Genomic DNA, 22,891 nt, shown 5'->3' with positions numbered 1-22,891 from the left:
TCTGGAGGACCACAGGTTGACTACCCATGAATTAAAGCATGAATTAAATACCCATTTGCTGGCAGGGGCTCATGGGAATTGTAGTCCATGAACATCTGGAGGACCACAGGTCAACTACCCATGAATTAAAGCATGAATTAAATACCCATTTGCTGGCAGGGGCTCATGGGAATTGTAGTCCATGAACATCTGGAGGACCACAGGTTGACTACCCATGAATTAAAGCATGAATTAAATACCCATTTGCTGGCAGGGGCTCATGGGAATTGTAGTCCATGAACATCTGGAGGACCACAGGTCAACTACCCATGAATTAAAGCATAAATTAAATACCCATTTGCTGGCAGGGGCTCATGGGAATTGTAGTCCATGAACATCTGGAGGACCACAGGTTGACTACCCATGAATTAAAGCATGAATTAAATACCCATTTGCTGGCAGGGGCTCATGGGAATTGTAGTCCATGAACATCTGGAGGACCACAGGTTGACTACCCATGAATTAAAGCATTCCTCAGGATCTTCTGCCACATCCAGGAGTTCCATCACACCCTAAGAGAGAGCGCAATACAGCTGAGTCAACATGGAAAGTCTTATCTTTGAAAAAACTACCACCTCAGGAAAAAAGTAGACTTGTGGGAGGGGGGGGGGGAAGCATTAAACCTTCTGTGCAGTATTTAACTACATGCAAGTTGAAAATGTGCTTGGTATCCTGCTATCCCCGTTAAGCCGGTAGACCAATGAACTGTATTCAGAAAACCAAGCATTTAATTCAGGGGTAGTCAAACTGCGGCCCTCCAGATGTCCATGAACTACAATTCCCATGAGCCCCCTGCCAGCATTCGCTGGCAGGGGGCTCCTGGGAATTGTAGTCCATGGACATCTGGAGGGCCACAGTTTGACTACCCCTCGTTTAATTAAACAGCCGTGATAAATAAATCAAAATTGCAGATTAATCACACAGAGGGCTAAAGTGATGGATTCTTTACCCAGTCAGAGTGAAATGCCTCATGCGTTTTTGTCTGCTGAAAAGCCATTGACTAATAGGGCATTTGTTCAGGGAGCAAAGGGGTTTTTTTGGGGGGGGGGGAGACCCTGAGAGTGAACTGCTTTCTCCTCCTTCTGTGATAATCGTTTTCCTTTGTCAGTTTTACTTATTGCAAGTGAAACCGAAAAGAAAACTGCTAATGGAAAACACCAGAATGACTCACAGCTACCGGTCCTTTTTGCCAGCCGTTCAAGATTGGTGTCAGTCCAAGGTTGATGATTAAGATTTGCCTTTTTAAACACTAATTTTTTTAAAAAATTGATAAAAGCACAAAGCTTGCATCTTATTTGAATGAGAGCCCGATTAAACAATTTGTTAGAGTGGAAGGTATAATTGCCCTTTCACAGCTCGTGGTATGTGGTACGATTGCAGCCGTATTAGAAACAGCTATGAGGAGAGGCCCTTTTTCGGAGAAGAAAACAAAGTGCGTTTAAAGGGCTTTCAACTAGTTTTAAATTGCGGTATATGGCCCATTACTAATGGATATCACTACAGTCCACTTTCCATTGTCTGGCAAAACAGGAGTTCATTTGGAGAGCTAATTGAAAGCCTTTGCAACCGGGAAACATTGCGGTGAGTGGTCAACCGTGCGACGTTTTGGACATTTTGCTTTGTCAACACGAATCACCATGAGCTCGTTTACTCTTGCGAAGTGCATTGTTCTTGCGCTATAAATTGCTACGAGTGGGAAAAGTGGCAACATGGAAAGGCTCAAACGAGATGTCTGAAATCATTGACTGGCCTGGCGTGGTCCTTTCAGGACCTGGGGCCAGCCTCCCTCCCCTTGATTCACATAACAGCTCATGTATACAAGCTTTCTAGAAGCAGTACAGCTGCTGGATGAGAGGGAACCTAAAACTATTATTGAAAGCTGCGTCACGTCTCTCTAAAATAGCAAATTCCTCCAGTTTTTGGAGTCCCACTACCCAGGAAACTTTTTAGGTGTAGCATTTCCTCCTATCCTCTAGGGGGAGTAGTATATGCTGGGAAGGCCTGTATGATCTGCTGCAACAAGATGGAAGAGTTAATGGCCTTCGGTGTGGGCTATTGCTTCAATGTAGCTGTCATTCCTGATGCCATGAGAGTGTAAGGGGGAAACCATCCCCCACCCACCCACTTGCTGCAGTGGCAACTTTGCAGGTGTCAAAAAAAGAAAGATACTTTGCTCCCAAGGGTTGCCAGGTCTTGGTTGGGAAATACCTGGAGATTCAGGGATGGAGGTGGGGAGGAGAGGGAGGGACCTACATGGTCTCCTTGCTACCTGGTGGTGAGAGCTTCACTGACAGCCCCCGAGCTGGATATACCTCATTGGTACATTGTGGGGTACAATGCTATAAAGCCCACCTTCCAAAGCAGCCATTTTCGCTGGGGGAACTGATCTCTGTTGACTGCAGATCAGTTCTAATGTCGGGAGGTCTTCAGGCTCCACCTGGAGATTGGCAATGCCACTACTTCTTTCAGCATAGCCTATATTGACTGTCCAAGAAAGAACAGGTGCAAAAAAGCAGGCCATACCTTGCAGTGCAACAAAGAGTGCCATTTTTCACCTTTCACTGCCCTTCCCCCCCGTATTTTGGGTTTGTATGGTTTTCCTTTGTCTGGGGGATGCAAAGATGCCTTGTTGGGAGTCTCAAACTTAAAAAATGGCTTGTTTTACCAGTATTACCTGAGAGGAGAAATCCTCTAATAGAAGTGTGCTGTTAAAATAACAAAAAGAAAATACATAGTATTTTCAACGCCTTTTTTCTGGCCTTTATTTCTCATCTAAGACAGTGGTCCGCAACCTGTTTAAAGCTGCGGACCGGCAGTGGTGGGGAGGGCGATCACGCGGCTGCTCATGCTGTGCATGCACAATGCACATGCACGTCCGCAAATGTGCATGCACGAAACTCCCGTGCATGCATGAGATGCAACGCATGCGCAAAACTCCGTGCATGCGCATTTGTGGCAGCGCATGGCACAAACGCGCATGCGCGGCCCTGCTTCCCTCTACCCTCCCTCCCACAAAAAAAAGCTTACTGCGGGGGGGCGGGGAGAGGGAGCTGCGGCCCAGTGCCGGGGCCTTTGCGGCCCGGCCTGGTGGTTGGGGACCACCGATCTAAGAGACAACTCAAAATATCTTTGCCTAGGAATGGAAACTTATCATCTTAGAAATGGAAACTTCTTATCCGCTTCAGTCCTGGATCCATTTCAGTCTGGTTTCTGGCCTGGCCATGCGGTAGAGATTATATTGGTCACTGATGGATCAAGGCAGATCAGCACTGCTCATGATATTAGATATTACAATAGTGTTCGATATAATCGATCATGAGCTTTTAGCTCACTGCCTCACTGACTCGGGGATACAAGGGACAGCCTTTCAGTGGCTGATCTCCTTCCATCAGGGCTATGGACAGAGGGTTGCAATTGGGGAAAGCGTTGCAGAATGTTGGAGTGCTGCAGAATGTGGTTCTCGCCCCAACTATATTTAACATCTTCATATGCCCTCTTGCCCGGCTTCTCTGAGAGCTTGGTCTGGGGTGTCATCAATACCCTGATGACACCCTGCTCTATCTCCTGATGAGCGGCCACCTGGACTCACCCCCAGAGTCCTTTACCAGCTGCCTGGAAGAAGTGATGAGATGAATTAAGCAGAGTCATCTGAAAATCAACCCTTTGAAGACAGACGTCTAGATAGGAAAGGGCCAAGTGGGGAAGTGTTCCTATCCTGCCTTGATGCAGGTGTGATCTTTGATGCTTCCCTTACAGTGGAGGTACAGGTCACGAAACTAGCTCAGATGGCTTTTTCCCATCTTTGCCAAACCAGGCTGCTAGCACCCTACCTGGCCCCGGATCATCTAGCCATGTGATCCATGTGATGGTCACCTCTTGATTGGACTTCTGTAACTCACTCTGTGTGGGCTTACCCTTATCCTTGACCTGGAAAAGACAACTAGTCCAGAATGCAGCTGCTCAATCCTTCATGGGAACTCTTTGGAGGGCTCATATTTGACCCATCCTTCAGCAGTGGCACTGCCTCCCCAGTTGCATTCCAGATCAAGTTTAAGGCATTGGGTCTTATCTTTAAGGCCATGTGTGGTCTGGGTACCTACGGGACCACCTATCTGCCTGTGTCCATCCAGTTGGTCATCCCTGGCCCCAAGGAAGTATGCCTGGCCTCAACCAGGGCCACGACGTTCTCAGTCCTGACTCCTGTTTGGTGGAATGAGCTCCCTGAGGAGCTCCCTGTTGGAACTAGTTTAGTTCTGCAGGGTCTTTAAGACGGAGCTCTTCTACCAATTTTTGGTTGGGGGCAGTGATCAGAAACATCAGTTGGGCCTCCCCTGGAGAAAAAAAAAACCCAGGATGAATGCTATAGTCAGGCTACTCCTGGAGATTACATTGGTGCACTGAGATGGGTTAATGTTTTTATGCTTTTATTAATGTTTATTTAACGGCAATATACATACTGTTGTTCTTATTGCTGTTGTACACTGCCCTGAGCCACAAGGGAGGGCAGTATATAAATCAAATGAATAAATGAACATCTTGGGAAGAAGAACATTCTAGCCGTGTTGTTTTTATACATGTTGTTCACGTCCCCGAGTCCGCTTTGGCAAGGAGGGTGGCCTAGAAATTCAAAGAAATAATAATTACTGTATTTGCCGGCGTATAAGACGACTGGGCATATAAGACGACTCCCCAACATTTCCACTCAAAATACAGTACTATGGGCCACTATAGGCAGCTATGTCTATTCCAACTGAAGTGCACCCGGCGTATAAGACGACCCCCCCACTTGGAGGCATGTTTTTCAGGGGGGGAAAGTAGTCTTATACGCCAGCAAATACTGTAATACTTGTGATTATGATCTTAGCAACAAATGCATCCAGCCGATTGCCGATCCATTTCTGGGCTTCCACAATCAACCCTGTTTGTTTAGCATCTACTGGTCCACTACTGGTGAGGAAGTGCCAGGCATGAGATGTTGACAAATTGTCGTTGTACGTCATTTAGTAGGAACTGCCAGCAGGGAATTCAGCCTGACTACGGCTGCGTGTGACACGTTGTCTCTTCTTTTCCAGCACTCTTTGATACTTCCACTAGCCCTGTTAGAACTCTGCATCATTCCTCGCCGTTACCCATCAAAGGGGAAAAGACTGGCTTTGTTGGGAATCGGCTCCTTGGGCTATATCTCCTGGTAAGCGTTTTCTTTCAAGGAAACAAATCTTTATCACATGTTGCCTTGGCGTCTCTCTTCCCCAGGCAAGAAGCCAAATGGGAAATTCTTCTCCCGCTGTTGCCAACAGCCGCAAAGTCCTTAGCTGAAAATGGCTCTCTTCTCAAACTAGAGAGCAACTTCCGCACGAGGGATATTTGGCGTCACAGCCTCTGAATTTGGGTGGCTTATTGCCCCCCTCCCCCAATGATGTCAGCAGCCTCCCGATGCTGTTTCACAATGCGGCCATTTTTAAAGTGGATTTACCACTCTATTGCACGTCCCAGCAAGCAGCCAGGGATAAGACCATATGGAGGAGGAAACACACAAGAGTCTCTTGAGCATTTTCCCGTCCTCACTGCTTGCTCACCTCTCTTGAGGTGCTCAGTCATTCCCTTCCCCACTCGCCGTTACGCAGCCCAAGCTGCATTTCAACAGGTCTGTGGAAGGAAGTGAGCTGGAGAGCTGCTGATCCTGTTGGCACCCCCCCCCCCCAAATCCTTAAAAGATTCCATCCCTAGGATGTCAGCTGGGGCTGGGACCGGAGGCAGGAACACAGGCTCTGCAGGGAAAGGAGGCTGGTCCAGGCCGGGGGGGGGGGGGGAATGCTGCGCAAAGCAGCTCGGGCTCGCTGGAGGGAAGGGCTGAGGGCCAGGTGCATATCCATGGCAATGCATATGCATAGTAGTGAGTATGTATTGCCACGCGTAGGTTTCATTTTTTTTTTAATCGCTAGACCCACAAACCTCTGATTGGTTGCCTCCATTGATTGACAGGCCGAGGACAGGTGAATAGAAGAGCGTGTTGCTCTCTCTGGTGCCTTTTTCCTGCTAGTGAGGAGGGGGGGAGTGTGGAGGGGAGAAATAGTGCCATTTACTATCCCGCAGTTGCGGGCAGGAGACATCACGCGATTTGGCCCTGAGTGCGGAAAAGGTTAAGAAATCCCATCAGTTTAAACCACAATACTCTTTAGACCTGACTTTGGGAGCTGCTTTGGCACTCTTGAACGACTGCTTTATGCGGCCGCATGTGAGCAATCCTTGAGCTTTATCAAATCCTGAACTTAATGGGATTATGTGTGCTGCTTTTCAAAATTCCTTTCTCATGTACCATTCTCCTTTGTTACTGGAGCGCGCTGGGAGGGGCACTGCCTACAAGTAGGACTGTAGTGACCTTGAGACTGACCCCTCAGATTCCCTCCTAATTCTTGCATAAATGATGTCCACAGTCCAGAAGGGACCTATGCCCTATTTACCAGGGACAGTCCCCGTTTCCTCTCTCCCTGAGGAATCACAGTCTGTTTTGAGTTTCGTTTTGCATGTTGCTTAAACTTGGCCAGTGTGAGCTGCTGCTGACATGGTTGGCCAGGGCACAGCTCTCTTCCCAGTGCACAATTTCAGACACTCCAGCTGCTGGGATTCTTAACTGCTGCAAACAGCTATTTTTCCAGGTGGATCTTGAGGCACCATGGTACTTTGGCTGGATCGGTATCTGGGAGACCCAAGTTCGAATCCCTGTTTGGCTGTGGAAGCTTAGCGGGTGATCCGGAACCCCTCACCGTCTCTCGGCCTAGTCTACCTTACAAAATTGTTGTGAGGAAAAATGGAGCCAGAAGAAGAGCTGATTTTTTTGTACCCCGCTTTTTTTACTCCCTGAAGGGAAGGCTTACAATCACCTACCCTTCCTTTCCCCACATCCTGTGAAGTAGGTGGGGCAGAGAGCTCTGAGAGAACTGTGAGTGGCTTAAAGTCACCCAGCTGGCTGCATGTGGAGGAGGAGTGGGGGAATCAAACCCAGTTCTTTAGATTAGAGGCTGCCGCCCTTAACCACTACACCAAGAAGGGTATATGTGCCCATCAATCCCCAATTTTTTGATACACTATATTTCCTTCACTATATTTCCCCACAGAAATATCAATTAGGCTTTTTGTTCTAGTTTGGTCCTGAACACCTTTAAAATGATGTTATTAGGTATGCTAATTTGCTGCCCAAAGCCACCCAGCTGGCTGCCTGTGGAGGAGAAGGACGGAATCAAACCCCATTCTCTGGATTAGGGACTGCTGCTCTTAGTGACGACACCACACTGGCTCTCCTACACCAAGCTGGAGGAGGGAGAATTGATGCGATATGCAGCTTTGGGTCCCCATTGGGGAACAAAACTGGGTATCAGATAAATATAGAACCTCTGCATAGAAAACGTACTGGTATATAAGATGGTAGGAGACGGACTATTTGGCCTCTCCAATCTAGTTTCAGAATTCTGGGTTTAACCACTTCCTGGATGCTGCCGTGCTTATCCTCTTTACTAGGAACCACGTTCCACACCCATAAATGCCTTGTAAGCTGGTCTTTTGTCCAAGTGTATGGAAACACCTGCGCAAAAGGCGACCAATGATAGGTCAAATGTTCTATGCAATAGCAATAAGAATGGAAACACTCCATGTCTTGCAAGATGTTTCCCTTGATGTCTGGCCAGACCGCCTTCTGGATTTCATTCATTTTCAAAAGCTTTCCTCGGTGGCCAAGATTGCGAATAAAGTTTCTCATCTGGTCAGAAACAACAAAGCCACATTTGAACATCCTAATCTGCCTGTTCAGGCTTTTGTCAGGGGAGCGGGGGAGGGGCTTCAACCATCTCCTAATACAGAAATGTTTACCTGGAAAGATAAACCTTCTTAAGATAAACCTCCATATATATATATATAAGCCTGCCACTGCCAGGCAAGGAGTTTTCCCCACAGGAAAAACCCCAATAAAACAGAATGGAAATTATTCCCCCCCTCCAGTGGTGAAAACTGACACCCCCCCCCTCCCCACTCAGTGGGCTTCCAGCACTTTGTACCTTGGGAGAATAGATGGTCAGGGAGTAGGCCATTGTTCTGGTCATTACATTTGTTAAACATTTATCTAGTGATATGACCATGACCCCCTCCAATGGTCAGTGATGGGCCTGGAGGGTGTGGGAAGGGGAAGGGCCTCAGCAAAGCAGCGTCCTGCACTGGAACTCAGAGAGCCTCTCTACCTCCAACGTGCTCGAGCAGGCTCTGTTGTCACTCTCCCCTTTCTGTCTGTCCCAGAACTTCAACTGCATTTTCTTTTCATGTAGACCCTCCCTCCCTTCTAGCAGAGGCGTGCATTCTTCCAGTCCCCAAGTGGGATTGGGCCGGAGAGCCCCTATTCTGTATTGCTCACTTGAGGGGTCTGCAATCTTCCACACGTGTTGGGTGCACGTTAGAAATAGGTTTTCCTGTTTTGCGCAGGAAAATCTAGCTGCAAAAGCACATTGAAAGTGCATCATCCAACGCAGGGGTAGTCAAACTGCGGCCCTCCAGATGTCCACGGACTACAATTCCCACAAGCCCCTGCCAGCATTCGCTGGCAGGGGCTCATGGGAATTGTAGTCCGTGGACATCTGGAGGGCCGCAGTTTGACTACCCCTGATCCAACGGGTGTGGGATGAGCAATTGATGCACATCCCTCTTCCCTTTGTTTTGTGGGATGGACTGGTCCAGTCATCAAAATACAAGCTTATTTTACAAGATTTTCTCTCCCTGCCTAGGACGGTGCATATTTACCAGAAAACTGGGAAATGGGTCTATCCTATCTTCCATGCCCTGAATTCAGTTGGCATAGCAGCCTTGTTCCTGGGTGCCATCGGGGTCTGTGTATTTTACAGCAATATGGGAGCATTTCTCTGCCGCATGATTTGGGGTAAGTGTGTCCTTGCACTGCTCAAAAATTTCTAGACCATAACAGTTTTACTTGTTTTTGGATACATCAGCTGACCTCGTGCCCAAGGGAGGAGGAGAAGCATATTAATTCTCCTACCCTCCCTGTCTGCTCACCTGGAGGGGATTTTTACTCTTTCTAAGTGACAATCATGTTGATGACTGGTCTGAGTTAGACTCCTTTTGTTTTTTTCATTTCATATTTCAGATGAACTTGTTAGTACGTTTACTTATCACGATAGAATGTGGTTTATTTCATTGAGGAGGGAGAAAATCATGTTAATATTTTTATGCTCAGTCCTGAAAAACCAAATAAAACACTAAAGAGAGAAACAGAAATGGAATAAACACAAAGCCATGAACAAGGGTTTTTTTTGGGGGGATGAGTTACCTCCCCCAAAAAGATTAAATAAAAGAAATTATGCCAAAAGCTACTCACTGAATCAATGAAAACCTATTAACAATGGCACACAATAGAAAAATAATAGAAAAGAGTTTAATATTCAAGAAATGGTGAGAAAGAATTAAGACGTTGGCAAAGGTATTGTAATCTCCCCGAATTTAAAAATTTTGTGCATGGGCCTGAATAAACAAGATTCTGCATTCTTTGCTTTGCACAGGTGATACGGTAGTAATATCTGACACTTCCAAGAAGAAAAGCAAATGAAACTTCCTCAGAGGCCAGAACAAGCCCTGCTGATATCCTGAAATTCGAGGAGGAGGAGGAGAAGACATCTCTGTGTGAAACCAACTCCACAACCCTGTCCAACATTTTGAAGTTCCTCCAAAAGATTCCAGATAAATACGCCACCAGATGCTGGATTCATAGATTGCTTGGAGCTGTGTGACTGAACAGCAACTTTTTGGGTGGAACAGCTGGGAAGACTTCAGGAGAAGTTCGCCTGACCTCCAAGGGGGAGAGTATTCCTCTTGTTCGCAAACAGTCCCCTCCTATAGGAGATTGACTCAAACGCCTCTTTGGGCCTCTGTGAGCCAAGAAAATAGTCAGCCTGTGCCAGAACATGGAATCTCCCAGGACTGTGGTAGCCCTTCAGGACGCACAGCTCTCTTTCACATTGGCTATTCGTAGAAGAAGGAGCTGCTGTTTTGTACCCCACTTTTCACTATCTGAAGGGAGTCTCAAAAGTTCTTATAATCCCCTTCCCTTCCTCTCCCCACAGTAGGCACCCTCTGAGGTAGTTGAAGCTAAGAGAGCTCTGAGAGAACCATGACTGGCCCAAGGTCATGTGGAGGAGTGGGGAATCAAACCCAGTTCTCGAGTTTAGAGTCCACCACTCTTAACCACTTGACCTCACTGTCTTTTTCTTTAGGCATGAAAAGAAGGGCCCAGAACACCCCACCGTGTATTTTTACAACTGTGTGGCTGCTGACTTCTGAAAGAAAACTAGAGCCAAGCCGTGATAAGCTTGTCCATCCGAGCACACTGTGTTGGGGCTGCCACGGTGGGTAAATCTGACCTCCCAAGGGGACTTGAGTGGCAGGCGCGTCTCCCGGCCACAGTAGACCTGGCCTCTGGAGCTGACTTGGGTGGGTCGACCTGGCCTCTGAATTGGAGATTGGAGTTAAGCCATGATAGACTTGGCCTCCAGGCTGGTGTGGGTAGATCTGGCCTCCAAACTGGATGTGGTGTCGTGATTAAGGGGTGATCTCTAATGTGGAGAACCGGGTGTTATTCCTGCTCCTCCACATGGAGCCGGCTGAGTGACCTTGGGACAGTCACGGTTCTCTCAGACCTCTCACAGCTCCACCTACCTCACAGGGTGTCTGTTGTGGGGAGAGGAAGGGCAGAAGGCTATAAGCCTCTTTGAGACTCCCTCAGGTAATAAGTGTAATAAATAAGCTCTTCTTCTGTGGGGTGGGGTAGGGAGCCCCTGCAGACTTGGGGGCATAGGCTCTTGAATGTGCGGATGACAGAGACAAGGCTCAGGGCTCTGATAAGTTTGGAGTTCGGGATAATGAGCTTGTCTGGTTATTCGTCTCAGTAACGTTAAGCCTACCCCACACTGGCCTTCTTTACGTGAATCTTCCACACTAACATAAGAGGAGAGAAAGTTGTAATAAAGACACGGACGGTGTCCAAACTCACTGAAGAAGCCTTCATTAATTTGCGCTCCCTGTTTTCAGTGTAGCTGCAGCAATGTTATTAACATGCATTCAGTTCTTCCTTTTTTGTTTCAAAGAAGAGGGCTAACAGGATTCCTGACAGTCACATGGTTTCTTCTTTCAGGATTCAGATATGGTAATCCTTGAGTAATCTAATTACACCAACTCCATGAATGAGCTGACAAAGTATATCATTTACAGAATCGCTTAACATCCTCTTCCTATCACATTTTTTTTATGATCGGTGAATAACCTCGCTTGCTTGTTCACTTGCCATTAGCCTTTGGCCTTAGTGCAACGGAAAGCTGCTTTAAAGGGGGTGGGGGGATGAAGACGTGGCCACGAAAGAGTGTCCTTTGGACAGCTGACCTTCTTACATTTGATGTAGCCACTTAAAAATCTATCCTTTTGACCAGGGATCCTCAACCTGCGGTCCTCCAGATGTTCATGGACTACAATTCCCATGAGCCCCTGCCAGCAAATGCTGGCAGGGGCTCATGGGAATTGTAGTCCATGAACATCTGGAGGACCGCAGGTTGAGGATCCCTGCTTTTGACTACCTGCATTGGCATGAACGGGCCTATGGCTATGGATTCTCAATCGGAGATTTAGAGAGAGGGTTTTAGGGCTTTCTAGTCTTTCATTCTAGTCTTGGCCATGCCACACCTGTCAGTAAGGTTGCCACCTCTGGGTTGGAAAATACCTGGAGATTTTGGGGGTAGAGAGAGCCCATCTTCCAAAGTGGCCCTTTTCTCCAGGTAGACGGCTGTTTTGTCACCTGGAGATCACGTGTAGTCTTATCCATGACAACGCCTGGAGGTTGGCAACTCGGCCTGTCAGAACTTCGGGGTAGGGAGGAATTCAAAGGCCTCAGCAGTTTAGAGGTTGGGGACCGATGCAGGTAGCGGTGGGCTCTAATCTGGACTAGAAAGGCTCTGGGGGCCACATGGGACAAGCTGTTCCTTTGCGGGATCCAGAACAGGATCGGCGACTTTGCTGTCCAGTCAGGGAAAATGTTTCCTTCCGGGAGGCTGTGCTTGGGCAACGGTAAATAAAGCCTGTTTTGCAAAAAAGATGCCAGAAGCCTCCAGTGATCTCTCATCCCAAGGAAGCAAAGCCTTCTAATGCTGCCAAGCTCTTCTTTGGAGAGGCAAAGAACACGTAACTATATTGCTCGTGAGTTTACTGTGTATTTTCTATCGCACTGTCAATATCTAAAGCAGGGGTAGTCAAAACTGCGGCCCTCCAGATGTCCATGGACTACAATTCCCAGGAGCCATGGACTACAATTCGCTGGCAGGGGGCTCCTGGGAATTGTAGTCCATGGACATCTGGAGGGCCGCAGTTTTGACTACCCCTGATCTAAAGAGAGACACATCCTGATCCAGCAGTCAGCTGAGGGGGCAAGGGGACTGCGCCTGTGCAAACAAAGCGTGTCTCAGAAAGCCTTTCCCATTAACTCCAGCGGGGAGGGAAAGTCCATGAACCTGTTGCTTTTGGGTTCTGGGTCTTAGCTCCCCCCATTAAGGCCAATAGGACTGCTTGAATCAGCAGGAGCTCTTTCACACTCTATGTGGGCATCCACGGTAGGGGGCTGATCTATTATACTCGCACCTGTATAAATGGAAATATTGACCATGGGCTCGATCGATCCAAAGCGAAGTGCTTAGATTCATTTGACTCCGGCGGGAAGGTTTTTAAGGTTGCCCTCAGCTTCCTCCACGAAATCGACAACAGCCCACGTATGTGCCTCCTTCCTTAAAAACAAGTCTATCGAAATGGGATTCGTCAGCACGTATGCCTAGGGAGGGAGAATGCTTAAGGGATTTGTGGGGAGGGGAGGAATGTAAGGGACAAGCCAGCTTTGAAGCCCCTGCTTAGGGTACTGCTGCAGAAGGCTTCAGTTCTTAATGCATCAAGTAGGATCTGTGCAGGACCCAGGGGGCGTTGGTGTGCCACAATGAAGAGAAGAAAACGGAGCAGCAAGGAAACCTAGGCTAGAAAAGTTGGAATCTTCTGTATTTTTAAGTGTCATTCTTCGTCTGACACCGGGAGAGCCAGTTTGGTGTAGTGGTTAGTGGTGCAGACTTCTAATCTGGCGAGCTGGGTTCGATTCTGCACTCCCCCCACATGCAGCCAGCTGGGTGATCTTGGACGTGCCATGACACTGATAAAGCTGTTCTGACTGAGCAGTGATATCAGGGCTCCCTCAGCCTCACCCACCCACAGGGTGTCTGTGGTGGGGAGAGGAAAGGGAAGGGGGATTGTAAGCCTCTTTGAGACACCTTCAGGTAGAGAAAAGCAACGTATAAGAACCAACTCTTCTCCTTCTACTCTTATTACAATACTAGTAGTAGAGCCCGCTGAAACTAAAATTCAGCGGGCGCTAGGGGCCTGGGGAGCTCCCCCCCGATCCGGAAAAAAGCTCCCCAGGCCCCGGGGAAGGCGATCCGCGGCTCTGGGGGCTCCGTGGGGCGGCGGCTCCGTCTCGCGTCGGCTCTCTTCTTCTGAGGAGGCGGTGGCAGCGGCAGGTAGGTCCTGGTAGTGGCGCGTCGCGCGACAGCCAGGGGCTCCGTGGGGCGTCGGCTCTGTTCTTCTCCGACGGCGGTGGCAGCAGGTAGGCCTCGGCAGTGGCGCAAAGGAGCAACTCCGAGCCGCGCTGAGCGCGGCTCGCAGTTGCGCGGGGCTGGGAATCGGAGAGACCAATCGGCAGGCGCTTTGCGCTTTGCGCCTGCCAATTGGTCCCTCCGATTGTCTTTTCGGAGGAAGGGTCCAATCCGGACCCTTCCTCATCCCGGACACAACCCGCCTCAGAACGCCTTACAGTTTTATTTAGTCCGTGGCGCCCGTGGCGGTGTTAAGATTCTTCTCAGAAGTTTCATGTCCAAGGTGCTTGTTGTCATGGTTAAGAGCAGCAGCCTATTTGGAGAGCCAGGTTTAATACCCCGCCCCTTCACATGCAGCCTGCTGGCTGACCTTGGGCCAGTCTCAGAACTGTTCTCACAGAGCCATTCTGTCAGAGCTCTCTCAGCCCCACCTACCTCACAGAGTATCTGCCGTGGGGAGAGGAAGAGAAGGGTGTATATAACCCTTTGTCATTGAGAAATAAAGTATAAAAAACAATTCTTCTTCACACATGCTAAATAATGATAAATAATGCTGTTTCGATCCACCTTTGTGAGTGGATTTTGCCATTTCACAAAGTAAAAGAAGAAGAGTTGGTTCTTAGATGCCGCTTTTCTCTCCCTGAATGAGTCTCAAAGCGGCTTACGGTTGCCTTCCCTTTCCTCTCCCCATAACAGACACCCTGAGAGGGAGATGAGGCTGAGAGAGCCCTGATATTACTGCTAGGTCAGAACAGCTTTATCAGTTCTGTGGTGAGCCCAAGGTCACCCAGCTGGCTGCATATGGGGGAGCGGGGAATCAAACCCGGCTCACCAGATTAGAAGCCCACACTCCTAACCACTACACCAAGATGGCTCTGTACAGTGCATTGACAGTGGATTGAAAGCGCATTCTTTAGTGTATATGAAAGCTCCCTGATTAGCGTCATATCACTTGGACCTTGACTCTTTTCATTGTCTAGTATGTTAGTTCCTAAATAAAGTTTTACGTGCCCTTTAATCAGGTTGTTAACACCGTTGCTGCATCAATTACTCTGCTAACTGTGTTAATTATTCTGCCAACAGAAGAGATTTAAAACAAAATTCAAAGTACAGATTCTAATCTGCAAGTCAGACCAAACAACAAAGAGTGAAAGAGGTTCAGGCAAGCACAGAGCATTCAGAACAGGGAACATGCCACACAGACCAGCTCTTCTTGGTCTTTATTTGCCCTGGGTCCTTTGGAGTTTTCCAGCAGGTTCCAGGGCCCCTGCAGTAGGCTGTCCACCTGTGTGTGCAATGAGCTAGGCTCAAAAAGGCCTAAGCTAAGAGTGAAATAACTGTATCTGACATACCTTGTCTTATATATACATGAGACAGATTTCTAGAACAATTCATTTTTTTTCTTGAATGCATTAATTCAAGCACACTAATAAAGGCACGGATTACATGATTTCTTTCCCTTGACGAAGGTCGAACTTTCTACCAATTAATGATATCATGCCTGACAAAAAGGGTATTTCTTTGGTTCAGTTACCAGCCCCCCTAAACCCTTTGGGGGTCCCCTTCTCACATCCTTCAGCCTGTGGCCCCCTTCAAATGTGCCGGGGTCCCCCAGCGGGCTATATACCTCCCCCCACATTGAAAATGGACGGTTAGATTTTGAGCCTCTCCTTCATCCAAGGAGTTGGACTTGTTGTAAATGATGATCTTCCTAATTTATTCTTTATGGTTAAGATGAGAAATTATGACCCACTAAAAGGCCACCTGTGAATGTCATGGCAGAGGAGAATTTTAAACACTGGTCTCTCAAAATTCTTTTCCAAGTTGATATACAAGACCATTTACCATCTCATAGGGTTTCTAAGTCCAAGTTGGGAAAGACCTGGCAATTTGGGGTGGCTGAATCCTGAGGGCAGTGGGGTTTGGGGAGACTAGGGACTTCTATGGGGATAATGCCACCTTCCAAAGCAGCCATATCCGCCAGGGTAATTGATCTGTTGTGTTGAGATCCTCTGTAATCCTAGGAGATCTCCAGCCAGCACCTGGCCGTTTGAGATAGAACCATCGATTCCTAGAGATTGAAGCCGAACAGAAAAATCATAAATAGGCTGTACAATAAAGTCTGTTGAACCCAGTGAATTCCTGCCATGGCATACTCCTGGCAGAACAAACCTAACTGCATGAAATACTTTTGAACACTTTTCTCATCAGACTGAACACCGGAATTCTGTTTGGCTCCTTTCTTCCTGGAGGTTGGCAAGCCTGTAAAGTTAGGAGTCTGATTTTTTAAAAACAAAGAAAATTAGGCGGGCACAGAAGCCAGTAGAAGGTTTTAAAAACCCCTACAGCTGCAGTAGTCAAATGTATCAGCAGTAATACTATACTGTCCCAATGTTTTCCGAGCAAATAGCTCTTTGGGGAATAGCGCTAATAAAATAAAAAGCCGCACACGTGCAATCGTACAACTTGGTTGTCTTGGTCCCAGAATAACCTCTCCAATGACTAACTTCCGCAATGAAAATTAGGGATGAAGGCCAGCACAGTTATCCACCGCAGCTCAAGACTGCATGAGTTATTTATAGCGGCAGTTGTTTTTTTTTTAGTTGGCGTCTGTATAAATCAGAAGATTTCTCTGAGCAAGACGCCCACATGCTCCTGCGTCCCAGCTGTGAAGGGATGCTTCCATGCTGCTTGGCTGCCTAACTCATGAAGTCAGAGGAGAAAGAAATGCTGTCCTTTAAACAAAGCATGGGCACCCAAGATCTGTATGATGGGCTTTCACGAGGCCATGCTGAATTCCAAGGCCTTTCCCACTGTGAACGCACCACCCAGCATTTCAGAGGGGAGAAAGAGGAGGTGGAGGCTGTGGGCAATCCAGACTGGGAAGAACCACAAGGAAATCCATTGAGAAACCCCAAAACATTCAACAGGCTTCAAGAAAACCCAGAAGTGGCACGATCATGCAGAATATGGTTGGGGAGCATGGCTCATGCGGGGTCCCTCCCTTTCCCACCCCTTCCAGGCCCAGCATTGGCCATTTGGTGGGGGGAGGTCAACATGACCATATGTGGACATATCACCCCATAAATGTTTAACAATTAAAAAAAATTAACTCCCACCCATTCAGGAAACCCTTCTAAGGCCGTCAAGAAACCCTAGGGCAGGGGTAGTCAAACTGCGGCCCTCCAGATGTCCATGGACTACAATTCCCACGAGCCCCCTGCCAGCGAATGCTGGCAGGGGGCTCCTGGGAATTGTAGTCCATGGATATCTGGAGGGCCGCAGTTTGACTACCCCTGCCCTAGGGTTTCATGAAACCCTAATTCAGAAAGCCTGGGGCAAGCAAAGGCAACATGTTCAGCGAGGCAAGTGAATGTTATAGAATGGGGTCCCCAGCCTTTTTGAGCCTGCAGGCAGTTTGGGAATTCTGACATTGTGTGGTAGACACAGCCATGAAATGGATGGCCCAAAATGGCGGCCTCAGAAGATGGAGCAAATCACAAAATGGCTGACACAGCTGACCTTCAAGCCTCACGGTGAAGACCGTTGGGCTCTGGTGGCAACTGCTGCCAAAGCAATGGTTTTAAGAGTCGGTGCAACCAACCCAATCCCCCTTTTGCCTTGATGGGCAAAAGCCCCACTCAGTTTCTTAAAGAAACAGGCATTGTCCCATGACACTGATGGAAGCTCCTGCCACAGTATAAACATGTTGATACTCCATGATGGACTCATCACTCCTCCTCCACAGGCAGCCAGCTGGATGATCCTGGGCTGGTCACAGGTCTCATGGAGCTCTCTCAGCCTCACCTACAACACAGGGTGTCTATTGTGGAGCAAGAAAGGGAAAGGTGATTTTAAGCTGCTTTGAGACACCTGAAGCCAGCTGGGCGACCTTGGGCCAGTCACAGTTCTCTCAGAGCTGTCTCAGCCGCATCTGCCCCACAGTGTGGCTGTTGCAGGAAGAGGAAGGGATGGTGATTGTAAGCTGCTTTGAGGCTTCTTCGGGTAGTAAAAAAGCAGGGCACAAAAATCCAGCTCTTCTTCTCTCATCCCCAGGAAGGAATCTTTATGCTTCGTCAAACAGTGAAAGTGTGGGCGGGTGGAAGACTGTTCTTTGCCCAAACTGCTCGGGCTTTACAGAATCCCACAGCACCTCTGGCTGGTTCCTTTAACCTGCATGGGTTCGGAGAAGGAAATGGTTGGAAACCGTATAAACATTTCGTTTTCATTTCACATGGAGGCTTCTGGATGTCCAGCTTCTACGCATGCCTCTGGTGGTGGAACCTTTGCAATTCGGCGAGGAACAGCTCCTGCCCTTGGCTTCCATCATCCACGTTGCATCGAAATACGGAGACGGAAATAGGATTTGGAAGACTAGCCGCACAGATTGCAAGCTGCCGTAAGCACAAGCAACTGGGAACTGTGGCTGAGAATGAGGAGGTTAGGAGGTTAGAGTTTTCTCAACAAATAGGAGGGCGAGCTCGGGATTGACCTGAATGGCCCAGCCTAGCCTCATCACGTCAGATCTCAGAAGCTAAGTAGAGCCGTCCCCGGTTATTATTTGGATGGGAGACCCCCAAGGATTTGGGTAGAGCTAGGCATCATGACATGGAGGCATGAAATGGCAAATGGCTTCCAAAAGTCCCTTGACCAGCTCCCAGGCAATCCTCGGGTCTCCTGCCTATACTGTGCATGTTTCATACAATAATACAATACACAATAAATAGTTTCCGAACACCGCTTGTCTTAACCCTACAGAGTCACCAGAAGTCGTTGGCAGAAAAACAACAACAACAACTCCTTGATCCTTATAAGGTCATCTGGGACCTACCTCAGAGGGTTGTTGTAAGGGTGACCCAACATCTGCTGTCTGTAAAAGGAAAAGGCAGAATGCAAACAGTGCAATAAAAGGCTTTGTGAATGATAAAAAGAAGGGGGGGAGAGCAAATTGCAAAAACAACCCAGTCATTAATATTTAAACCATTGGAGTGGGAGGCAAGAAAGCGAGGGGCCGGTTTGTAGTTAAGTCTTTCAGTTCCTCACAGATCTTGGTTGCAGTTTCCCCCCAGCTAATCTACGAAGCCTGCAATGTTGCTAGGGCTACAGATAAAGTCATTCAAAAGGAGATGACATAAATTAAAATCAGATCATTTCCCCAGCATCCTTATTTCAGAGCCACAGATTCTCAAGGCAGAAATTTAGGTTACTACTCCCCCCACCCCCCAAAACGAGTATTTGGTTTATACATGCACTAATGATCATCCGTTTCTGTGTATTCAGAATCGGCACGGTAAAACTCTTGGTTCAAAGAGGGAATTTACTTTATAGTCAGGGATCCGGGTGATAAAGGGAGGAGACGGATTCATATGCTCCCAGCAGAAATGACCCCTGGTAGGCATTTTCCTTTTGATAATGTAACTGATGTTCACCCAAATGACAGCAAGGAAAAGTCATTCTAGTAAGCTATCTGTTCAAGCAATAGAGGTTCCCTTTATTATTAAAACAATGTACGTTTGAATCCCGCAAATATTTGAGAGCTCTTGTTCATTTTCAGTAATTGTAAATTGCGTTTGCAGACACTAAGATGGTCGTCTTTTTCTGTCCATTAAAGGAGGTTTTCCTAGGCAGTTAAACCAGCATTCACAGCACTTGGTGAGTTCGTTATCACTCAATGCAACATACTGAGTTCTATAATGTATTTATTATGATGATATTGCATGTCCTTCATCATGCTGAACGTGCTTCTGCCTCTGTGCGGCCTTCGGCATGGAGCCGTCTCTGCAGATCTGTCAGCCTTCTAGACACCCAGTGAAATCCTTTTGAAGACTTGGCCATCTCTCCACATCACAGAACTCAATGGAGTTGAATGGCCTCATTGCTAGGGTTCCCGGGTCCCTCCCAGCTATCAACAGCAGGAGGGGAGGGGGTTAGATCACAGTTGGGAAATTCCTGGAGATCTGGGGACAGAGCCTGGGGAGGACAGGGAACTCAGTGGGGTACAAGGCCACAGAATTGTCCCCCTCCCCTCCAGTATCCATTTCCCCCAAGAAAACAGACCTCTGTAGTCTTGGCATGAGCTGTAATTCTTGGAAATCCCTAGGTCCCACATAGAGGGTGGCATCCCTACATAATATAAAGACAGGTCTTTGGATTGGACCAGTGGCTGCAAAATCCTGCATCTGTGTGCAGAAACAGATCCTAACCCCCAATTCTAATGCAGATTTATTAATACAGTAAGAAACCAGCAAACAGAACCTAACCTTGGCTCATTCAGTTGTGTTGCCTGTCCAGAACTTCTCAAGAAGGTTCACAACAAGAGAACTAAACCAACCACACCATGAAAACCGTGTGTTAAAAAAACAACAACAACTAATAAAGACATCAATAAAGCAAGTCAATAAAACAACCATCAAAAGGAATCGAGCATACCAGTGCATGAAACAGAGCAGTCCTAAAATAACTACAAGGCAGTCCTTAGGCTAGGAACAGACCAGAAAACACCTGAAGAGTTAAAAGCAGAGAAGAAGTGGAGCTGGGTTTCTTTGTACCCTGCTTTTCTCTATCTGAAGGAGTCTCAAAGCGGCTGATGGTTGCCTTCCCCTCCTCTCCCCCGTGAGATAGGTGAGGCTGAGAGAGTTCTGGGAGAACTGTGGGTGGCCCAAGGTCACCCAGCAGACCTCATGTGCCTCAAAGCAGCTGACATTTGCCTTCCCTTTTCTCTCCCCACAACAGACACCCATAAAATAGGTGGAACTGAGAGAGCTTTGAGAGAACCATGACTGGCTCAAGGTCACCCAGCTGGTTGCCTGTGGAGGAGGAGCAGGGAATCAAACCCGATTGTCCAGATTAACCACTACACTACACTGGTCAGGGTAAAGAGAAATGGTTTGTCCTAGTGACGCGGGCACCAGCGGGAGGACATTCCAAAAGCCAGGTGGCCCCACTGGAAAAAAAATACCTTCTCTGGTAAACCCTCCACCTGCCTCCTGCACGCCAAGGCAAAGAGAGCAGGGCTTGAGAAAAGGACTGCGACTAGAAGGTAGGACAATATGGGAGGACACCAGGGTTGCCCAGCTCCTAGTTGGGAACAATACCTGCCTCCCCAGATCCTGTTGCCCCCCTCTGCTTGGGGCAAGGGAGAATTTAAAAAGAATAATAATCATGTCACCTTAGTCCAACATACAGAAATAACATATGCCAGGTCTAGGTCGAATCATAGAGCTTCTGGCAATTCCTAGAGTCACCTGTCACGTCCTTTCCCCCTTATTGGAAGTGACAACACCACGGACAGCATCACACACACATAAAAACTCGCCACCCACAGCTCTCCCACTGGTTGTCCGGGCCCTGCCTCCTGGAGCCCAGTTACTGAAACACAACAATGTCTCCGTACAAACGTTCTTTATAAGCACTTGAAACGGTGGCTGCACAAAAGCAGGCCTGCCATGGGGTGATACCCCTAAGGGTGTGTAGCACGTGTGATTTTGCAACATCTCGAACAGCTGTCTGCTATTACTTGTTCTACAAGTAATACAGTTCCAAACAGTTCTACAAGTCCTGACAGAGCGGTTCATAAGTGGGACAGTCTTCCTCGGGAGGTGGTGGGTTCTTAAGTTCTTAAGCAGAGGCTAGGTATCCATCGGACAGAAATGCTGATTCTGTAAATTTAGGCAGATTGTAAGTCGGTGGGCAGAAGGGGTTTTGGTTCTTGCTTTCAGGCAGGCCCCGGGAAATGCCAGTCACCACTTTGGGGCCGGAAGGCGAATTTTCTCCAGGCCAGACTGGCCACGGATTCTGGGTTTTTTGGGGCATAGAATTGGGGTCACTGTGAGTGGGCAGGTAGTTGAGAATTTCCTGCACACTGCAGGGGGTTGGACTAGATTATCCTGGAGGTCCCTCCCAAATCTATGATTCTGTGATTCTACATCCACAAATATTGAATAAAACTGGAATTTAAATGTATTAGCTTTAGAGATGAAAAATGTCTAGGGCAGGCTTTTTCGACTGTCTCAACAAAGGGTTTCCTGAATGGGTGAGAGTTAATTCATTTTTAATAGGTATTTTAAAATTTGTTAAACATTTATTGGTCATGTTGACCTGCCCCCCTCTTCCAAAATGACCAACAATGGGCCTGGAGGGGGTGGGAGAGGGAGGGGCACGTACACAGCTCTGCTTCCCAACCGTATCCTGCACAATTGTGTCATTCCTGAGGTTTCTTGAAACATGAAGAATGTTCTAGGGCAGTGGTCCCCAACCTGCGGGCCGCGACCCGGTGCCGGGCCGCGAAGGCCATGGCGCCGGGCCGCGGCTCCCTCTCCCCGCCCCCCCCGCAGTAAAAAACTTCCCAGGCCGCAAGCTTGTGGCCCGGGAAGCTTCTTACTGCGGGAGGGCGGGGAGAGGGAATCAGGGCCAGGTCGCGCATCGCGCATGCGCGGCCCGTGCGGGCGCGGCCCGGTGCGTGGGCGTGGTCCGCGCGGGCGTGGCCCGATGGCCTGCCGGTCCCCAGCCTCAGAAAGGTTGGGGACCACTGTTCTAGGGGTTTCTCAATGGTAAAAAAGTTGAGGAAGCCTGCTCTGGGGGGGGGGATCCTCGAGGCCTCTCTTCCAATTGCAACCCCTGCTCCTCACCCCAGGGAAGGGATGCCAGACTCTGGGCAGGACCTAGGGATCCCCTGGACTGTTTCCTACAGAGGAGAAAATGGATGCCCTGGAGCAGGGGTAGTCAAACTGCGCCCCTCCAGATGTCCATGGACGACAATTCCCAGGAGGCCCTGCCAGCATTCGCTGGCAGGGGGCTCCTAGGAATTGTAGTCCATGGACATCTGGAGGGCCGCAGTTTGACTACCCCTGCCCTGGAGAGTGGGCTCTCTGGCACTGTACCCCACTGCATTCCCTGTCTTCCCCAGGCTCCACCCCAAATTTCCAGGTGTTTCCCAGCCTAAAGTGGGCAGCCCTTCCCCCATATTCCTGGCCGGTCATCAGGGAGACCAGCAACCCTACCTTGTACAAATGCAGCCTCTGATTCCTTGTGGTTCTCCCTTGCCTGCTTCATCTTCTGGATCAAACGAGAGAATCATAAATATTTGACAGTGTACACACAGTTGTGGAACAAACGAAGATAAAGGAGGCGGAAAGCTGGTTTCTGCTTTCAGTTTTCTGAAGCCCCTGAAGCTCCAAGTGAAAGTTCTC

The 22,891-nt window shown here is 48.4% G+C and overlaps 1 protein-coding gene and 1 long non-coding RNA gene across 2 annotated transcripts in view; one reads left to right on the top strand and one right to left on the bottom strand.

Moving 5' to 3' along the window:
- The window catches only part of ADTRP (androgen dependent TFPI regulating protein), a 26,782-nt gene extending 14,609 nt beyond the window's left edge, over positions 1-12,173 (top strand). The window contains exons 4-6 of the mRNA XM_077353205.1: positions 5,112-5,227; positions 8,805-8,956; positions 9,594-12,173. Coding sequence (XP_077209320.1) covers positions 5,112-5,227; positions 8,805-8,956; positions 9,594-9,640 — 315 coding nt within the window. The 3' untranslated portion in view covers positions 9,641-12,173. The remainder of the gene's footprint in view (positions 1-5,111; positions 5,228-8,804; positions 8,957-9,593) is intronic.
- LOC143845122 (uncharacterized) lies at positions 4,447-22,891 on the bottom strand. Its single transcript, XR_013234286.1, has 3 exons — positions 22,703-22,891; positions 18,535-18,573; positions 4,447-4,656 (listed from the first exon to the last, which is right to left on the bottom strand). It is a non-coding gene; the product is annotated as an uncharacterized LOC143845122 (long non-coding RNA).

The sequence above is a fragment of the Paroedura picta genome, chromosome 9, assembly GCF_049243985.1.
Source record: "Paroedura picta isolate Pp20150507F chromosome 9, Ppicta_v3.0, whole genome shotgun sequence".
Classification (NCBI taxonomy): Eukaryota; Metazoa; Chordata; class Lepidosauria; order Squamata; family Gekkonidae; genus Paroedura; species Paroedura picta.
Note: the sequence above shows the minus strand (reverse complement) of the source record. Positions and strands in the feature narration are given on the sequence as shown.